Genomic DNA, 19,554 nt, shown 5'->3' with positions numbered 1-19,554 from the left:
CTGCACACATCAACAACAGTCACCCACGAAGCATCGTTACCCATCACTCCACAAAAGCTGTGGCCCTTGCAGAGCAAGGGGAACTACTACTTCAAGGTCTCAGAGCAAGTGACGTCACCGATTGAAACGCTATTTAGCGCGCACCGCTAACTAAGCTAGCCGTTTCACATCCGTTACACTCACCCCCCTTTTGACCTCCTCCTTTTCCGCAGCAACCAGTGATCCGGGTCACGGCACCAATGTAACAGTATAACTTTAAACCGTCCCCTCGCCCATACCCGGGCTCGAACCAGGGACCCTCTGCACACATCAACAACAGTCACCCATGAAGCATCGTTACACATCGCTCCACAAAAGCTGCGGCCCTTGCAGAGCAAGGGGAACTACTACTTCAAGGTCTCAGAGCAAGTAACGTCACCGATTGAAACGCTATTTAGCGCGCACCGCTAACTAAGCTAGCCGTTTCACATCCGTTACACTAACAAACCTCCAAACAAGTTTCAACGCCATACAAGACTCCTTCCGTGGCCTCCAACTGCTTTTTAATGCTAGTAAAACTAAGTGCATGCTCTTCAACCGATTGCTGCCCACACCCTCTAACCCAACAAGCATCACTACTCTGGACAGTTCTGACTTAGAATATGTGGACAACTACAAATGCCTAGGTGTCTGGTTAGAATGTAAACTCTCCTTCCAGACTCACATTAAGCATCTCCAATCCCAAATTAAATCTAGAATCAGCATCCTATTTCACAACAAAGCCTCCTTCACTCATGCTGACAAACATACCCTCGTAAAACTGACTATCCTGCCATTCCTTGACTTTTTTCGATGTCATTTACAAAATAGCCTCCAACACTCTACTCAGCAAACTGGATGTAGTCTATCACAGTGCCATCCGTTTTGTCACCAAAGCCTCATATACTACCCACCACTGCGACCTGTATGCTCTCACTGGCCCTCACAACACATTCGTCGCCAGACCCACTGGCTCCAGGTCATTATCTTTGCTAGATAAGCCCTGCCTTATCGCATCTCACTGGTCACCATAGAAACACCCACCCTCCAGCATTTCACTGGTCATCCCAAAAGCCAACACTTCCTTTGGCCGCCTTTCCTTCCAGTTCTCTGCTGCCAATGACTGGAACGAATTGCAAAAATCACTGGAGCTGGAGTCTTATATCTCCCTCTCTAAATTGAAGCATCAGCTGTCAGAGCAGCTTACTGATCACTGTACCTGTGCACAGCCAATCTGTAAATAGCACACCCAACTACCGCATCCCCATATTATTACTTACCCTCTTGCTCTTTTGCACCCCAGTGTCTCTACATCATCTGCACATCCAGTGTTAATACTAAATAGTAATTATTTCACCTCCATGGCCTATTTATTTCCTTATCTCCCTACTCTTCTACATTTGAACACACTGTACATAGATTTGTCTATTGTGTTATTGACTGTATGTTTATTTATGTGTTACTCTGTGTTGTTGTTTTTGTCACACAGCTTTGCTTTATCTTGGCCAGGTTGCAGTTGTAAATGAGAACTTGTTCTCAACTGGCCTACCTGGTTAAATAAAGGTGTTTTTTTATTTGATTTTTTCCCGAACCATGAAAAACAGGCCCAGACCATTATTCTTCCTCCACCAAACTTTACAGTTGGCACTATGCATTGGTGCAGGTAGTGTTCTCCTGGTATCTGCCAAACCCAGATTCGTCATTTGGACTGACAGATGGTGAAGCATGATTATTCACTCCAGAGAACGCATTTCCACTGCTCCAGAGTCCAATGGCAGCGAGCATTACACCACTCCAGCTGATGCTTGGCATTGTGCATAGTGATCTTAGGCTTGGTGTGCTGCTGCTCGGCCATGGAAACCCATTTCCTGAAGCTTCCGTTGAACAGTTATTTTGCAGACGTTGCTTCCAGAGGCAGTTTGGAACTCGGTAGTGAGTGTTGCAACCGAGGACAGACCATTTTTACGTGCTACGTGCTTCAGCACCTGGTGGTCCTTTTCTGTGAGCTTGTGTGGCCTACTACTTCGTGGCTGAGCCGTTGTTGCTCTTAGACATTTCCACTTGACAATAACACCACTTACAGTTGACCAGGGCAGCTCTTACAAGGCATAAATTTGAAGAACTGACTTGTTGGACATTTGTCATCCTATGACGTGCCAATTTGAAAGTCACTGAGCTCTTCAGTAAGACCATTCTATTGCCAATGTTTGTCTGTAGAGATTACATGGATGTGTGCTGGATTTTATACATCTGTCAGCAACAGGTGTGGCTGAAATAGCCGAATCCACTCATTTGAAGGGGTGTCCACATTATGCAAGGTGTTGGCCTAGGCTACACAGCAGAACGTTGTAGCGAATTTGGAGGGCAGACTGACAGGGACTGAACCCCAGTTTTCTTAGCATTCAGTGACAGTTCCAATAACGTTTTTTTCGTTTGTTCTCTTAACGCACAATGAAGGTAAGAATAGTGTATGCGTATAGTCTGAAATGTCCAGTTATTAGATTATTCGATTGATAAACGTGAGTGCGCAGTAACGCCTGTTTGAACGAGTGTATTAGATCATTATAGGGATGGGAAATACTTGCACTTTTAGAACATAATAACCATATTATTAAAAAGTAGGGGCAAAACAATAACATGGTTATTACTACCGAGTTTCCTTCTTAAAAAAGCCAATTCTAAATTATATTTTCACCAGGTCATCTAACTCAGGCATTTCAACGTTGACGCACACAGCAACAGCGAAACAGATTCCCGTTGTCTGTGACAGTCGCTGTTTGGTGCAACGCGGATGAGTTGGAGTGCTTGGGGAAACGAAGATGTCTGTTCTGTTGAGTTTTGATGTAGAGTCATATGGTAGGTGTGTAAGTTATCCATTGAGAGCGTTTGTTCCTAAAATACTTCAGCGTTGTAGGTGTCAAGTTTATGGGCATGTTTGCAGCAGTATGTACACGGGGAAGAGTCCAAGATGTGAGCATGATACGAAGGAATGTGTAGTTTCGGTGGAGAAAGTTGTGTGTTAGTTATGGGGGTACCCATGGGGCTGGAGATCAGAGGTGTCCGTTGAGAGAAAGTCATGTTGAGGTTGCTAGGGTCAGGTAGTACAGGATGTGTCGTATGCTGAAGCAGTGTAGAGAGAGGTAGAGGAAGATGGGTACAGGGTGAGGATTAATGTGAGTAGGCAGAGACTAATAGAGAGAGTGACCGGAAGAAGAAGCGGTGTGGCAAATATCAAATCGTTGCGCTTTGCCTTGTTGGCCACCAAGCGTCATGATGAGTTTAAAGCGAAAGGGAAACACAAGGTTGAGCCACACACAGCCGAGCAGATAGAGCGAGGAGAGACGTTTCTGCGAAGGTAAGATAACAGAAGACAAACTTGCTGAGAAACCGAATATAATTTCTATACGATAACACGTCTACTAGTTTTGTGAAATTAAATGTTATGGTCAATATGCCCCCTCCCGTCTTATCTTCTAGTTGTCTCTTGGGCTAGTTACGTTACAGTAGTGCCAGCCAGGCATCAATGACTTAAACACTATAAGTTGTAGTGTAGCCAGTGATATTTTCCCACCTTTACGCTGTGCTATTTTAGCTAGCTACCTTGGTTGAAGCTATGCCATCTAACCTTAGCTAGATTAAGCTAGCTACCTGGCTGTGGTTAGACAATTTTTGAAATGCATATACAATGTACTTTGGTGTGGAATTTAGTACGTTTGTTTGCTAGCTAACATTACTAGCTATGTTACGTTCTGATTGGGTTTGCGGAACTAGTTAACGTTACCTGGCAGCAGTAAACTGCTAGGCTAGTTAGCAAGCTGTCTTTAATGCCACAACAACACAAGCTAGTTATATACCGCTAACTATCCAAGCGTGTTCCCTCAACTCCACGATGTAGATGACTACATCACATCAATAGACCTACAAACGTGTGCAAAGTCAAATATGGGTTTTGATGGCTTGGTCAAAGATACTGATAGCTAGCCGGGTGGTTGTAGGCTGGTCTCTTAGCTAGCTAACGTTACCTAGCTAGACACGCTCGCCTTGTTGTGACAAGTTTGATAGTGTTGGTTAACTTGGATGGTATTTTACTTCAGCTATTTAGCCAATTGTCATTCATATGTTGATGAAGCTCTCCACTTTGTACTTGTCATTGAGCTAGCCAATAACTCTAAACGGCTAGCTATTTACATGCAGCTAAAGTTAACGAATGAATCTATCCAGGGCAGACAGTCAACCTAAACCAGACTAGCTAGCTAACTAGTTAGCTAGTAGATTCAAAGCTATTACATGACAGACTTGCAGCTAGCTAGCCTATTTTATTTGTATATATTAAGTAGCTATTTGTGAGTAAGGCATACTTGAGTTGTTTGCATGTCTTGTAGGACTTTCTAAACCGCTTGGACAGACGAGGTGACGTATCCTTTCTGCACAGTTTACACTCCATGATTGTGCACACAGCCTACCCGTCTGAGTCACAGTAACGCGCACCAGAGTTGGGTGCACGAAGTTGATTTACACACCATAATTTTAACTGCTCTGTCACAATATTATTGACCAGGCTTTATTGTAGTACTATACACATGGCGACTTTAATTCTCGTTTTATAGGACACCAGTCATTCCTTTTAATGACATTTTTCAGTGCCAAACGGAATGTCTGACAGAATTGAATTACCCTGACCTTCTAGCATCGGCAAGACACAAATCAAGGGCTTTGTATATGCTTGGAGCTCATAGCCAAATGGCAGACTCTTTCCACGTGCCCATCCTCATACTACCTCAAGGGTACAGTGTCCCTGTTGCTCAGCCATGCAGAATGCGCTGAGTGGACATTGAGTTACAGTACAATGACTGAAAGAGACCAATTGTCTTTAACTCTTCTTGGCACCTTGTTTTAGAAAGAGCTGGTCCCAGCACTTTGAAAATGTTGTAGTGAAAGTTTAGAAGCAAAGTTATGACCCAGTGAAAGTGTTTGCAAGGGTATGCCTATAGGCTGGTGTATGTGAATGAAAACCAGCACACTTACAAGGACTATGAAGACTACAACTTCCTTTGGATTTGAAGTTAATCATGCCAGTGTACGCCTATTTGCAGTTCTTTCTGTCTATCATGGTTGGCAACAGGTGGCTGACGGGCTAAAACTGACCTGCAAGTGAGCCTTTTTGGTTGAGAAAAATTTAAAATCACCAGGAATTCAGCAAAAATGACTAATTTAGGATTTATTTTCCCAAATATTATCTAAAATAAAATTGTCAATGTAAAAGGTAATCAAAAAAACACATCAGGATATTATTTTTGATGATATAGATATAGTTTTGACAAGTTCACAGTATTGTTTTTGCGGTAGTTGACTGTACCTGCACTAAAACTCCAGTTTTTCTTTTCATAGCTTGTTCTCAATCTTTTTTTAAGTAGGGAGCCAATTTGTTTTCAGCACTTATTTCCCTGACAAAATTCATTTTCTCATGTTCTCTCATCCTTCTGCAGCAGACATATGGTGATCAATACGTTTGGAACATCAAATCGCAATAAAATCACAGTATCAAATCGCAATAGATATAGAATCGGCACCTAAGTATTGTGACTATCGTATCGTGAGGTCGGGGTAAAGTCCCCCCTTTCCTGTGCATCCCTTAGGTAACCATGGCAATGATGGGCCAGAGTTCCTGCTCCTCGATGAGTAACCACACCAAGGAGCGCGTGACCATGGCCAAAGTAACCCTGGAGAACTTCTACAGCAACCTTATCGCCCAACATGAGGAGAGAGAGATGAGGTAGGCCTCCGACTGCACACGCATGCATCCGTCTGGGCTGAGCCAATGGGCAATGTTCTACCAATGCTTTCTACCGACAGCCATCTTTTCCAATTTCTCTATTGCTACATTCTTCTTATGCCTTATGACATTCAAGGTGGCGGTTGCTAACTTTGGTATTTGTGCTTTATGAATGTGTTGGCTGATGATTTAGACTAAGAAATGGTGGCCACTGCATTATATCTGTAGAAGATATTCACATTTTAACAGTAGCTTTTCCCTCCCCTGTCATTTTTTTTTTTATATTGGGCTGATGACACTTGTCTGTCTTGCTTGGTAGGCCTCTATGCTCTTTCTAATGCAAATTGTCTGCTGTCTTTCATGTTACCTCCCTGGCTTTCTTTGATGGAAACCACACCCTGTCTGTGTGCGCTCTAGCACACTGAGGTCATTTCAGTTTCGAGATAAAACAACTGATGTGTGAAGAATGAATGTGGCACTGACTGGGGCTTTTTTACATTTTTATTTTATTTATAACTTGTGATCTTGGAAAAAGTAGGCAGAAGTTGAGTGCAATAAACCAGAATGTTTCATAATTTCTTGACATGATTTCAAAGTGTATGTAAAGGACCATTTCTGTTCAAACACTGTCACCTGAGTAATGATCAAACAAGCAGCTGGTGGAGATATGACAGTTGGCTACTGTCGGTTTCGCCCTCATGGCCACAGGAGGACCTTGTTTGTGTCGACTTCAAGAGGAAACTGATAAACAGTGAACATGACACACAGTGGCACCAATCCAACCCCTACTAGCACATAGCCCTATTAATATCACTGGCAACCAAAGGTTACGCGGTGGTCTCTTATCTCAGCGGCTTCAGAGCAGAGAAGGAAATGACACTACTAATATGTAAGTCCCTGTGTCGCATTCATTAGTGCACACCGTAGCAAATAATTTTGCAACGGAACACTAAAACAAGCAATTCTTATGTTCTGTGTTGTTCCTAGTGAATATGACCCTTATGTTGTGGTGATGGGGTTGGTCCATAGAAAGCATGTGGGCATAAGGATCGAACGACACCTGTCTGTTTTTCTGGAAGGATACTACTCAATGACGCAATAAACTCTTAGTCCCTTACACATTTTGCTAGATGAGCCAGTGAGGGTTACTCTTTCTCAAGGTAGAGATGTGTGGCTGTGTTTATATGGTGCACTTAATTGGTGTTAAAGGAGAACAATTATGCGGCTCAGCTGGAACCAATCTCCACTCAAAGCAATGTCAGTTCTTGAACAAAGTATCAACCCAACACATTAGTTGAATGAAAGTGAAATATTTTTGCATTTCTGTTCCAGGCAGCAAAAGTTGGAAAAGGTGATGGACCAAGAGGGCTTGGTTGATGAAGAGGTGAGGTGTACTCGCACACACACACCTGGGTTTCCGTTATAAAAATGTGTTGCCGGACATTTGACCGGGAACATTTAAATAAAATGACCCATATGCATTGAGTGCATAACTTTTTATCAGGGTGTCCACCCTCGGTGACAAATCATATTTAAGATATGGGAATTCATATTAACAGAACATGCACATCTAGGTTGCAATGGTGTGCCGTCCTTACTGAATTCTGATGTGCACTTTGAACATGTTAGAATTTACTTTTCCTCAGCCAAAAAGATGAGTAACTAACAGCAAAATCACTAGCCAATGTCAATCTACTACAGTACAAAAGTTTAGGCTACATATTGTATTGGTCAGCTTATCGAGAAATGGTCTATTCCAAACACACTGGGACAGTCATGTGACGATAGATCCTAAATTCATACAACAAGTAGACCTAGGCTACATAAAAAAATAACTTAAAGCTATGAGTCTGCTGCAACAGATCAGAACATTTAGCTTAATGTTGAATAACTATTTCTTCACATAAGCGCAGCAATGCGGGCAATGCAGTAGACTCCAGTCGAATGGTAGTTCCATAATGCAATTAGCAGGAAAACAATTAATTAAGTATATGTTTTCAAAATGCATACTGCCTCCAGCTCAATGCAAAGTGATGTGACGTGCTGATGAAGCCTGCCTTCCATTGCCATTTGATGCCGTGTTCAAAACAACTCAAATCAGGCTTCAGTGCATTCAAGACAACTGGGAATAAAAACGAGTTCCGACTGGGGTGGAAATAATTTTGAATAGTCTTCAACTCGTAGTTCCAACTCTGGAATCGGGCCTCTTTCTAGCGCTCCGATTTTACATTTACATTTAAGTCATTTAGCAGACGCTCTTATCCAGAGCGACTTACAAATTGGTGCGTTCACCTTATGACATCCAGTGGAACAGCCACTTTACAATAGTGCATCTAAATCTTTTAAGGGGGGGGGGGGGATTTTCCGACCTGAAGATCACTGGCATGATTTGACCACGTATTTTCGAGTTCCCAGTTGTCTTGAAAGCACCACAAGATGCTGCGCTTACGCTGTCTGACAGATTTCCCACTCAAAGGCTCTCTGCTGTACGCATGTGATAAGGTAACGACTATGCTGTACACACGGGCAAATAACCTATTGACTTTTAAGCCTCACCAGTCAAATGTATTTCCATCAATGAATAGGCTAAAAAGCATTATTACACAATGGGATTTCTTTTCCTTCTCCTGGACAATTGGCTGGTGCCAATTTGATCTGCTTTCAATATATTTTTCAGACGAAAGCCAGCTAATGGAAACCCTGACAGACGACAAACCTTTTGACACTAACCATTGCCCCCTCTACCTATGCAGAAGTGTATCCGGCGTTCTCAGCACGCCAGGAAAGAGACCGACTTCCTGCGTCTCAAACGAACCCGCCTGGGCCTGGAGGACTTTGAGTCCCTCAAGGTGATTGGCCGAGGAGCTTTTGGAGAGGTAGGCATCATCCCCTTTGTATAAACTTATTTTATGTAGTCTTGCAGAGTTTCATCTTATTATTCAATATACTATTGGCACGTTCTGGTCCTCTTTGTCCCCAGGTGCGTCTGGTGCAGAAAAAGGACACGGGCCATGTGTACGCTATGAAGATCCTCCGTAAGGCTGACATGCTGGAGAAGGAACAGGTGAGAAGGAAGGAGTAGGGGAGGTATACATCGATGGCCAGCAATTTCTCTCAAATATCCAAAGCAGTGTCTTTGATACAAACATGAGTGCCTGTCATGCAATTGAGAAAAGAAATGTATGGTGCCGTGCGTGTATTCGTAGGTGGGTCACATCCGTGCCGAGCGAGACATTCTGGTGGAGGCAGACAGCCTGTGGGTGGTCAAGATGTTCTACAGCTTCCAGGACAAGATGAACCTCTACCTCATCATGGAGTTCCTGCCTGGCGGTACGACCCCTTCCCCCTCCCCGAAAACCAGAAGAGTCTCCACACTAAGGCACTATTGTCCAGTGAGCAACTCTCAGATTAGCGAGTCTTGCATGTGTATTTAGACCTTGGGGCTTGTATTCATCGTTTTTCATTGTAGGCATGCCTACTCGACTCCAAAAACTCGGCACTCCTAATCTGAGACGCTTTGAATACGATCCCAGTAATGAGAAGCAATGTTGCAGAAAGACCCGTTTTGTATAGAATAAGCAACCTGCCATCGTCCAAAATGCACAGAATTGTTTAACACATTTCTATCTGAAATTCCACCAAAACAAACGCCTCACTGAATACGCCTCAAAGTCCAGTTGCAATGTGGTGATTTTTAACATGTCGCTGCCCTCTACAGGTGACATGATGACCCTGCTCATGAAGAAGGATACTTTGACTGAGGAGTCCACTCAGTTCTACATCGCTGAGACAGTGATAGCCATCGACTCCATCCACCAACTAGGCTTCATCCACAGAGACATCAAACCTGACAACCTGCTACTAGACTCCAGGGTGAGTTTGAGCACGAACATGGAGACACACCAATATGAGCTCAGACTGGTGGTTTGGATAAGGTGAATTCGACCCAGTTGTGCACAAGGCACCAAACTGAAGAAAACGGACTAAACTTCTCCAATAAGAAATGCTTGTTTTCATTTTGTGGTGCAGAAAGTTTTTGCTTTGGTGTGCAACAATGAATATGATCCTGTACTGAAGGTGCCTTTTTGATTGTTCCAGGGCCATGTGAAGCTGTCTGACTTTGGTTTATGCACGGGTCTGAAGAGGGCCCATCGTACGGAGTTCTACAAGAACCTCAACCACAGCCTCCCCAGTGACTTCAGTAAGCAAAGTCAGGCATCTCCAATCAATCCATTACTTTACATACTAACACCCTGTATCACTTTGTTTGCAAACATTCAAATGACAATGATGTAATATTTGGGTTAGGATGGAGTAAAACTGATGCACTAAGCTCAATAGGAATTTATAAATTCTATGAATTAGAAATGTATTTGAACAGTAGGAAATGTCCCAGATTGAGCCTTTTTAATGTTTCTCTACAAACCTGGTTCTGATTTCAAATGTGCTTTTTTTTTTAAGGTAAGAACTTAGATTTGTTTTTAGGTATGTTTTTATATTCTATAAAAGGTGTTAAAAAAAAATAAAAATAAAAAGTTGTTGCATTTACCAGTGTGTACATATTTGTTGTTGCATGTTTACAATGCTTACTAACAAAGTCATTGAATATATCCGGATTGTAAATCACTGGATTAGAGCTGATAAATGACAAGGCAAAAAACAGGTTTTTAGAAATGTTTGCAAATGTCTAAAAATATCTTAAATATCACGTTTTACGTAAGTATTCAGACCCTTTACTCAGTATTTTGTTGAAGCACCTTTTGCAGCGATTACAGCCTTGTCGTCTTTGGAATGGCGCTACAAGCTTGGCACACCTGTGGGAGAAACTTCCCATTCTTCTCTGCAGATCCCCCTCAAGCTCTTTCAGGTTGGATGGGGAGTGTTACTATACCGCTATTTTCAGGTCTCTCCAGAGATGTTCGATCGGGTTCAAGGCCGGTCTCTGGCTGGGCCACTCAAGGACATTCAGAGACTTGTCCCGAAGCCACTCCTACTTTGTCTTGGCTGTATGCTTAGGGTTGTTGTCCTGTTGGAAGGTGACCCTTCACCCCAGGTTGTTGTCCTGTTGGAAGGTGACCCTTCACCCCAGTCTGCTGTCATGAGAGCTCTGAAGCAGGTCTTCATCAAGGATCTCTCTGTACTTTGCTCCGTTCATCTTTGCTTCGATCCTGACTAGTCTCCCAGTCCCTGCCGCTTAAAAACATCCCCTCAGCATGATGCTAGCACCAGGTTTCCTCCAGACATGACGCTTTGCATTCAAGCCAAAGAGGTCAATCTTGGATTCATTAGACCAGAGAATCTTGTTTTTCAAGGTCTGAGAATCCTTTTGGTGCTTTTTGGCAAACTCCAAGCGGGCTGTCATGGCTACCGTCTGGCCACTCCTCCAACTTTGGAGCTCGTTCAGTGACCATTGGGTTCTTGGTCACCTCCCTTGCTCAGTTTTGCCGGGCGGCCAGCTCTAGGAAGAGTCTTGGTGGTTCCAAACTTCTTCCATTTTAAGAATGTTGGAGGCAACTGTGATTTTTGGGGACCTTCAATGCTGCAGAAATGTTTTGGTACCCTTCCCCAGATCTGTGCCTCGACACAATCCTGTCTCGGAGCTCTACGGACAATCCCTTCGACCTCATGGCTTGGTTTTTGCTCTGACATGCGCTGTGAACTGTGGGACCTTATCTAGACAGCTGTGTATGTGCCTTTCCAAAGCATATCCAATCAATTGAATTCACCAAAGGTGGACTCCAAACAAGTTGTATAAATATCTTAATGATGATCAATGGAAACAGGATGCACCTGAGCTTAATTTCGAGTCTCATTGCAAAGGGTCGGAATACTTATTTACATAAGGTATTTCTGACTTTTTATACATAATAACAAAGCGAACAGTTCTTTTTATGGGGTATTGTGTAGATTTAGGTTGTTTATTTTTTTTAAATTAAGTTATCCATTTTAGAAAGACTAACGTAAAGTGTAGGTCTGAATACTTTCCGAATGCACTGTATCTTAACCTGAAGGTGAATTAAACCGGTTGAACCACTATGTAAGTTGCGTCATTTTATAGAACTGTTAATTTTTCTTTACAGCATTCAATAACATGAACTCAAAGAGGAAAGCAGAGACATGGAAGAGGAACAGGAGACAGCTGGTGAGAAAATAAAGCTAGATGGGAAGGCAGCATATTCTACACCGACACACTTGTGTTGGTGTGGTCTTATAGTCACATTTATACAATACTATGAAGCCTTGAATAAAGTGTTTTTGCTCTCTCCCTTTAGGCCTTCTCTACTGTGGGCACCCCTGACTACATCGCCCCAGAAGTCTTCATGCAGAACGGATACAACAAGCTCTGTGATTGGTGGAGCCTGGGAGTCATCATGTATGAGATGCTGATAGGTAAGATCTCATTGACATGTTCTACTTGGAGCCTCCTCAAAGCCATTGATGGTAGTATTTGGAAATTGTCTTTCAAACATACACTACATGACCAAAAATCTGTGTACACCTGCTTGTCGAACATCTCATTCCAAAATCATGGGCATTCATATGGAGTCGGTCCCCCCCTTTGCTGCTATAACAGCCTCCACTCTTCTGGGAATGCTTTCCACTAGATGTTGGAACATTGCTGCAGGGACTTGCTGTTGTGCCTGAATAGAAGCATTAGTGAGGTCGGGCACTGATGTTGGGCGATTAGGCCTGTCGCAGTCGGTGTTCTATTTCATCCCAAAGGTGTTCGATGGGTTTGAGGTCGGGGCTCTGTGCAGGCCAGTCAAGTTTGCCACACTGATCTCGACAAACCATTTCTGTATGGACCTCGCTTGCTGCACGGGGGCATTGCCATGCTGTAACAGGAAAGGGCCTTCCCCAAACTGTTGCCGCAAAGTTGGAAGCACGGAATGTCATTGTAGTTTCAGAAGGGAAATCTTAACGCTAAGGGGCCTAGCCTGAACCATGAAAAACAGCTCCAGGCCATTATTCCTCGTCCACCAAACATTACAGTTGGCACTGTCCATTGGGGCAAGTAGCATTCGCCAAACCCCGATTCGTCAGTCGGAATGCCAGATGGTGAAGTTTGATTCATCACTCCTGAGAATGTGTTTTCACTGCTCCAGAGTCCAGTGGCAGCGAGCTTTACACTACTCCAGCCGACGCTTGGCTTTTCGCATGATGATCTTAGGCTTGTGTTCGGCTACTCGGCCATGGAACGCCACTTCATGATGCTCCCGACGAACACTTATTGTGCTGATGTTGCTTCCAGAGGCAGTTTGGAACTCAGTAGGGAGTGTTGCAACCGAGGACGGGATATTTTTACACTCTTCAGCACTTGGCGGTCCCGTTCTGTGGGCTTGTGTGGCCTACCACTTTGCAGCTAAGCTGTTGCTCCTTGTTGTTGCTCCTTCACAATAATAGCACTTACAGTTGATCGGCGCAGCTCCAGCACAGCAGAAATTTGACCAACTGACTTGTTGGAAAGGTGGCATCCTATGACGGTGCCATGTTGAAAGTCACTGAGCACTTCAGTAAGTCCATTCTACTGCCAATGATTGTCTATGGAGATTGCATGGCTGTATGCTTGATTTTTATACACCTGTCAGCAGCAGGTGTGGCTGAAACCGCCAAAGGGGTGTCCACATACTTTGTGTCTAATATAGTGCATATTATGAATGTCACAAAATGATGCCATTCCTATGCATTTGGCCAATTTCTGGCTTATGTGTTGATCCCTTGTGTGTATTATGCTCCAGGCTATCCCCCGTTCTGCTCGGAGACCCCCCAGGAGACCTACAGGAAGGTGATGAACTGGCGGGAAACGCTGACCTTTCCCCCGGAAGTGCCCATCTCCGAGAAGGCCAAGGACCTCATCCTCAGGTTTTGCTGTGAAGAGGAGCACAGGATTGGAGCGACGGGGGTGGAGGACATCAAGGGCAACGCCTTCTTCGAAGGGGTGGACTACGACCACATCAGGTAGGAGGGCTTAAAAGAATAGTTCACTTTTCTTTTTTCTTTGTGTGTGCAGACCTGCCAACATGCATGCATTTTGTATACCATGCATGCAATTTGAGGTCAAAGTACTCTGGTATGAAAAACTACCCTATAATATGTAAAAAATGGTCATGTTGTGTTTTTTGACTCAACCGTCTGAAGGTGGAGTCAGTACTTGGGCGAGAACATGGAGATCTGAAACCAGCGCATATAGGCCAAGTTCAGTTGTTTCATATTCCAAATAGCCTACTGTAAGCTAGACTACTACATTCCACCAGTAATTGAAATATTAAAATGTCTCCCCAAACAAAATTAGACAGTTTACATTTTCTAGGGGCTAACCACATAAAGACACCGATTTAATTAGAATAATCATTACCCCTAAATTTTACCAAGAAAAATATGCAAGTGTCATTAAGACCCACAATTTAATTTTCAAACCCAAAACTTGTGTGTTGGCTACATTTTTTAATATAATTTAAGACTCTAGGTTTCAGAAAATGGCAGTTACATGTTTTCAAATGCAAAATTCTCCAACTTTAAGTTGACTGCCCCCCCCCTCTTCAGTAGCTATCTGTACAGCCTACTATTCCTATGGAGGCAGTCTTCTGCCAACATCATTATTAGGCAAAACATGAATTAGCATGTTCCTATTATTTGAGCATTGTAGTTGCGTGTGCTGTGAATTGGTACTTGTAAAAATGATTCAAGGTTGACCGGTCTTTGTATTTTCATCCAAACAATTAAAAATGTTTTAAAAAGTTTATTAGCTGGTTATTTACCAACCTCCATAATATCCTGGCTAGAATTTTCTGACAATGTAGCGGTGCATTTAAAAAAACGGGTGGGAACAGTCCCTTTGTAAAACGAGTCCCGTGTTGTCCCTACAGAGAGAGGCCTGCTGCCATTCCCATCCAGATCAAAAGCATCGACGACACGTCCAACTTTGACGAGTTCCCAGACTCCGATATCCTCCAGCCAACGGGTACGTTGCTTATTGTCACAACACCAGTGGCTGTCAGTAGTCATAGATCAACAGGATCATGTTCATTAGGTCCCTCCCTGTTTTTTGGTTCCTTCTGTTCTGTTTGGTTCCTAGAGTAAACATTTTCCCTTGCAAAATGTTTTGCAGTAGTCTGCGACTAATGAATACACCCCTGGTAGTCCCTCCCAGGTTGTCAGTTCTCTTTCATTTGGTACCTTTTATCCTTTACTTTTCCTCCTCAGCTGCCCCTGTGGTGTCTAACCATTCTGAGGCAGACCTGAAGAACAAGGACTGGGTCTTCATCAACTACACCTACAAGCGCTTCGAGGGCCTCACAGCCCGAGGGACCATCCCCTCCTACATGAAGACAGGGAAGAGATGAATAATTTCTTTGTTCACTCACTCACTCTACCTGCCCCTCAGACTGGCATTCAAAAGGAATACACCATGGAGCCCAGTGACCACTCCTCTAGCTCCAAAAGACACTAAATTAACCTTGTTTTGGGCCCTTCCTGCTGAAGGGACGTTCCTCCTTCCCTTGCATGGGACTTGTTGAAGGGCTCCGTGTAGAGAAGTGTGGCCTACTCCAACTCTAGTCTGTGTCGATCTAAAAAAAAAAAAAAAGCCAGTACAGTGCTGGAAGATAAGGACGGTGTTCCCATTATACTGTCTGCAAGCTCAATTCTTCATGGAATAATTGTTTTTCTATATGGAAACTCACATGCTGTTCCGCCCCAGTATTTAATTTCCCATAGCTTTTTTTCAAGTGGGATCCACCAAAGAGCAGTCTTTGAGATGTTATTTCCTTAGTTTGGGGAACATCTCTCGGATCTCCACTAGCATCGGTCCAACTCGGCCAAGACTGATTCTCTATGCTTCATTATTCCACAGGAACGAACCAAGATACCAGCATAACAGGTCACCCTTGGGGCCAGAGCCTGTTGTCACACCAGCGGACCACACTCAACTGGCTATACCCGCATTCCTTCACTTCTCCCGTCATAAACGGGCTTTGAAGTCTTAGCGGAGCGGCCAATTATCAAGGGCCTGGGATCCAATATGCCTCGCTTTTCTGTCAAAGGGCTAGCTTTTTTCTCTTCAGTCCTTTTTCAACAAGAGAAAAATGCTCCACACACAATCGAATTCTCCATCTTTAGAAATTAGGTCCCCCTATTGAAACTATTAGAAATGGAGTGTCATTTGACGGGAACTAATGAGTTTTTAGTAAGCTCTCTGAAGCATCTTGGGTGCTAGGCCTTCCAACAGGTTGCCTGTTGCAACAAGGCAACTCTTAACCAAATATTATTATTTTAGGGTTTCAATGTAATTGCTTTGTCCCCATGTAATTGTCACTTCAATACCATCAATGGCAGAGCTGTTTTTATACATGGATTTATGCAAGTGTTTATAGCAATATAATCACCTCTCTGGAATATGATTCCATTTGAAATGGAACTACACCTCCCAGAAGCCCACTTGTTTAGATTCATTCTAGATTTGACAATCATCCACTTTTGAAGGGTAGCATTCATGTTGTCCTGAGTTTTTATTATTTGCCAATAATCTGTTAGCGCTATAACTTTTTCTGGATATGCATATCCTTTAGCTGGAGCACAAAGTCAAATGCAAAAATGTGCATGTACCGACCATTTCTTTGGTTTACTTTTCAATTTACCTTTTTGTGGTAGGGGAGCTAGAAGTAAGGCCAAGACATCAATCTTCTGTTTGTTCTCTCTTTCCTTGTCGTTAAAAAAAACAACTTCCTGACCATTGGTCTGTAGGGGCTTGGTAGGTGAAGTGGCAGGCAGGGCAAGTTGGTTCAGTGGAGCTGGAAGGAACGGGGAATAGAAAAGGAGCACCTTTTTAGATTGAGGGACTCTGACTCTGTGTACTCTGACCCCAGGTTCGGATCATTCACGTCACCGTTCACTACTTGTCTTGTCTATAGTTTCCTCTTGCTGTCGCTTGTTTTTTTTTTTCTTAGCAACTGAACTTTGAGGAATGTTTTTAAACATTTCATTTGTCTCAAGTTTTGTCAAGGATATGTCACCTGGAAGTTCCTTACTTTTTTCAAGAGGTGTGAGGGAGAAACTCTGACCTTAATTCTACCCAGGGCTATATGTGACTGTCCTTAAAACAAAATCCCAAATGCTGTGTCATTTGAATCGAATGTAATCCCCAAGGTGTAGTGGCAGATTAATTTCATGCCATGTTAATTCCAAAATGCTGAATGGAATGTAGCCACAGCCACCATTAGTGGTAGGTTTCTGTCACTCAGGGAAGATGTCATCTGGTCTTTTCTTAAATCCCTGTATGGTATTCTGGGTAGTTTAGAGTACTTGCTGAAATTTAATAGCCAGATTATTTATTTTTTACAACTGAGCGACAGCTGATTCGAGACTGGTCTCTAATCATTTTACTGATGCTTGATGTCCAAATGATTCTGTAATGCTGGGTTTAAAAACTATTTGGGCGGATGAGGTGGGAATGTGCATATGACTTTTTAAATGATTGTATTGTTAATTTATGCTGCTTGGTGTGTGATTTGCTTGTCTTCAGAGGAATGGTTGATATGCTCAGTAAAAATGAGATGTTTGATTAACCCACACTGATAACCTCAAGTTATTTTCTAGATGTCACCCAACGGTGTGTATGCTGTTCTTTTTCCCCAGGCATAAATTGTGTGTGCCAGTCAAAAGTTTGGACACCTACTCATTCAAAAGTTTTTCTTTATTTTTTACAATTTTCTACATTGTAGAATAGTAGTGACAGCATCAAAACTATGAAATAACACACAAAATTATGTAGTAACCAAAAAATGAGATTCTTCAATATAGACATTCTTTGCCTTGATGACAGCTTTGCAGTCTTGGCTCAACCAGCTTCAACTGTAATGCTTTTCCAACAGTCTTGAAGGAGTTCCCACATGCTGGGCACCTTTCGGCTGCTTTTCCTTCACTCTGCGATCCAACTCATCCCAAACCATCTCAATTGGGTTGAATTCAGCTGATTGTGGAGGCCAGGTCATCTGACGCAGCACTCCATCACACTCCTTGGTCAAATAGCCCTTACACAGCCTGGAGGTCCATTGTCCTGTTGAAAAACAAATTATAGTCCCACTAAGTCCAAACCAGATGGGATGGTGTATTGCTGCAGAATGCTGTGGTAGCCATGCTGGTTAAGTGTGCCTTGAATTCTAAATTAGTGTCACCGGTAAAGCACCATCACACTTACTCCGTGCTTCACGGTGGGAACCACACGTGGAGATCATCTGTTCACCTACTCTGTCTCAAAGACACTGCAGTTGGAACCAAAAATCTCACATTTGGACTCAGACCGAAGGACAGACTTCCACTGGTCTAATGTCTATTGCTCGTGTTTTCCCAAGCAAGTCTTCTTTTTGGTAATGTTTTTTTTTACAGCAATTTGACCATGAAGGCCTGATTCACGCAGTTGAGATGTCTGTTACTTGAACTCTGAAGCATTTTTTTGGGCTGCGATCTGAGTGAGTGGTGAAGCTGGTAACTAATGAACGTATCCTCTGCAGCAGAGTTAACTCTGGGTTTTCCTTTCCTGTGGTGGTCCTCAGAGCCAGTTTCATCACAGCGCCTGATGTTTTTTTCTCTGCACTTGAAGAAACGTTCAAAATTCTTGGTGTTCTGTATTGACTGACCTTCATGTCTTTAAAGTAATTATGGACTGTTTCTCCTTGCTTATTTGAGCTGTTCTTGCCATAATATGGACTTGGTCTTTTACCAAATAGGGCTATCTTCTGTATACCACCCCTACTTTGTCACAACTGATTGGTTCAAACGCATTAAGAAATTCCACAAATTAACTTTAATGATGCACACCTGCTAATTGAAAAGCATGGTGAAGCTGTTTGAGAGAATGCCAAGAGTGTGCAAAGCTGTCATCAAGGTAAAGGGTGGCTACTTTGAAGGATCTAAAATATATTTTGATTTAACACTTTCTTTGGTTATTACATGATTACATATGTGTTATTTCATAGTTTGTCTTCACTATTATTCTACAATGTAGAAAACTGTAAAAATAAACTCTTGAATGTGTCAACTTTTGGTGTGTGAACATTTAATCAAAAGTAGGGGGTTGTAATTTAATGCGTGGGAATATTTGACAATGAATAACTAACCCTGCACTTAATGTCTGTCTGATTTGTACAGCAAAAGAATGGGCACCTCTGAAATCTTCCGTCTTTAGAATTTTGTAGTGAGTGTTTGTTTTGATGGACCAGTGGAATTAATGCCATTTTACTGGTTGAACAAGCAAGCTAGCCATGTGCAGGACTTATACATTTTCTTCTGGAAATTGTTTTGACTACAAACTAACCACAACTTAAATTGGCACTTTTCTGTAGTTCTGAGGTGGAATTATGGAAACGCAGTGAACTAACAGCTTGAGGCAAAAGGCTAGAATATTAATTATTCCTAATTTGGCTTCCACATTTTGCTACTCAACCGATTCACTGTTAAGTGGAACCAGTTAAAAAATTTTTTTTTTTAAGTAATCCCCCCCAATCCGAAAAGAAGGGTGAGGTGGGTGTTCTGTTCATTTTGAATCACCCACCATGCATCCTTTTTGAATATGGTAGCCACTTAACAGTGGGTTAAAAGTGGCTGTATGATCAATCTGACGTCTGCATTGGGCCATGCAGCATTTACGGGGATATGGTCTCTGCAGAAGTCAGGGAATTCATACTTCTTGCACTTCGCCGAGCAATGCAGAGCTTTTGTTAAGGAAGTGAGTTTGTTTATACAGAACCTACCGTCAACCAAACATG

General features: G+C 42.8%; 1 protein-coding gene across 3 annotated transcripts; it reads left to right on the top strand.

The window, feature by feature from the left end:
* Positions 1-2,796: 2,796 nt before the first annotated feature.
* Positions 2,797-18,827, top strand: LOC115132075 (serine/threonine-protein kinase 38-like). 3 transcript variants are annotated; one of them, XM_029664308.2, is made up of 13 exons: positions 2,797-2,874; positions 5,655-5,791; positions 7,124-7,175; positions 8,545-8,667; positions 8,772-8,855; positions 8,998-9,121; positions 9,510-9,664; positions 9,890-9,992; positions 11,872-11,933; positions 12,064-12,181; positions 13,531-13,750; positions 14,659-14,753; positions 14,996-18,827. In XM_029664308.2, the coding sequence occupies exons 1-13, from the start codon at positions 2,872-2,874 to the stop codon at positions 15,133-15,135; spliced, it is 1,416 nt and encodes a 471-aa protein (XP_029520168.1). In that variant the 5' UTR covers positions 2,797-2,871; the 3' UTR covers positions 15,136-18,827. The 3 variants fall into 3 exon arrangements, with proteins under 3 accessions (XP_029520168.1, XP_029520166.1, XP_029520167.1); XM_029664306.2 differs by having other exon boundaries at positions 2,798-2,874; positions 9,890-10,001; XM_029664307.2 differs by lacking the exon at positions 2,797-2,874 and adding an exon at positions 3,218-3,373 and having other exon boundaries at positions 9,890-10,001.
* The last annotated feature ends 727 nt before the right edge of the window (positions 18,828-19,554 follow it).

The sequence above is a fragment of the Oncorhynchus nerka genome, linkage group LG7, assembly GCF_034236695.1.
Source record: "Oncorhynchus nerka isolate Pitt River linkage group LG7, Oner_Uvic_2.0, whole genome shotgun sequence".
Taxonomy (NCBI): Eukaryota; Metazoa; Chordata; class Actinopteri; order Salmoniformes; family Salmonidae; genus Oncorhynchus; species Oncorhynchus nerka.
Note: the sequence above shows the minus strand (reverse complement) of the source record. Positions and strands in the feature narration are given on the sequence as shown.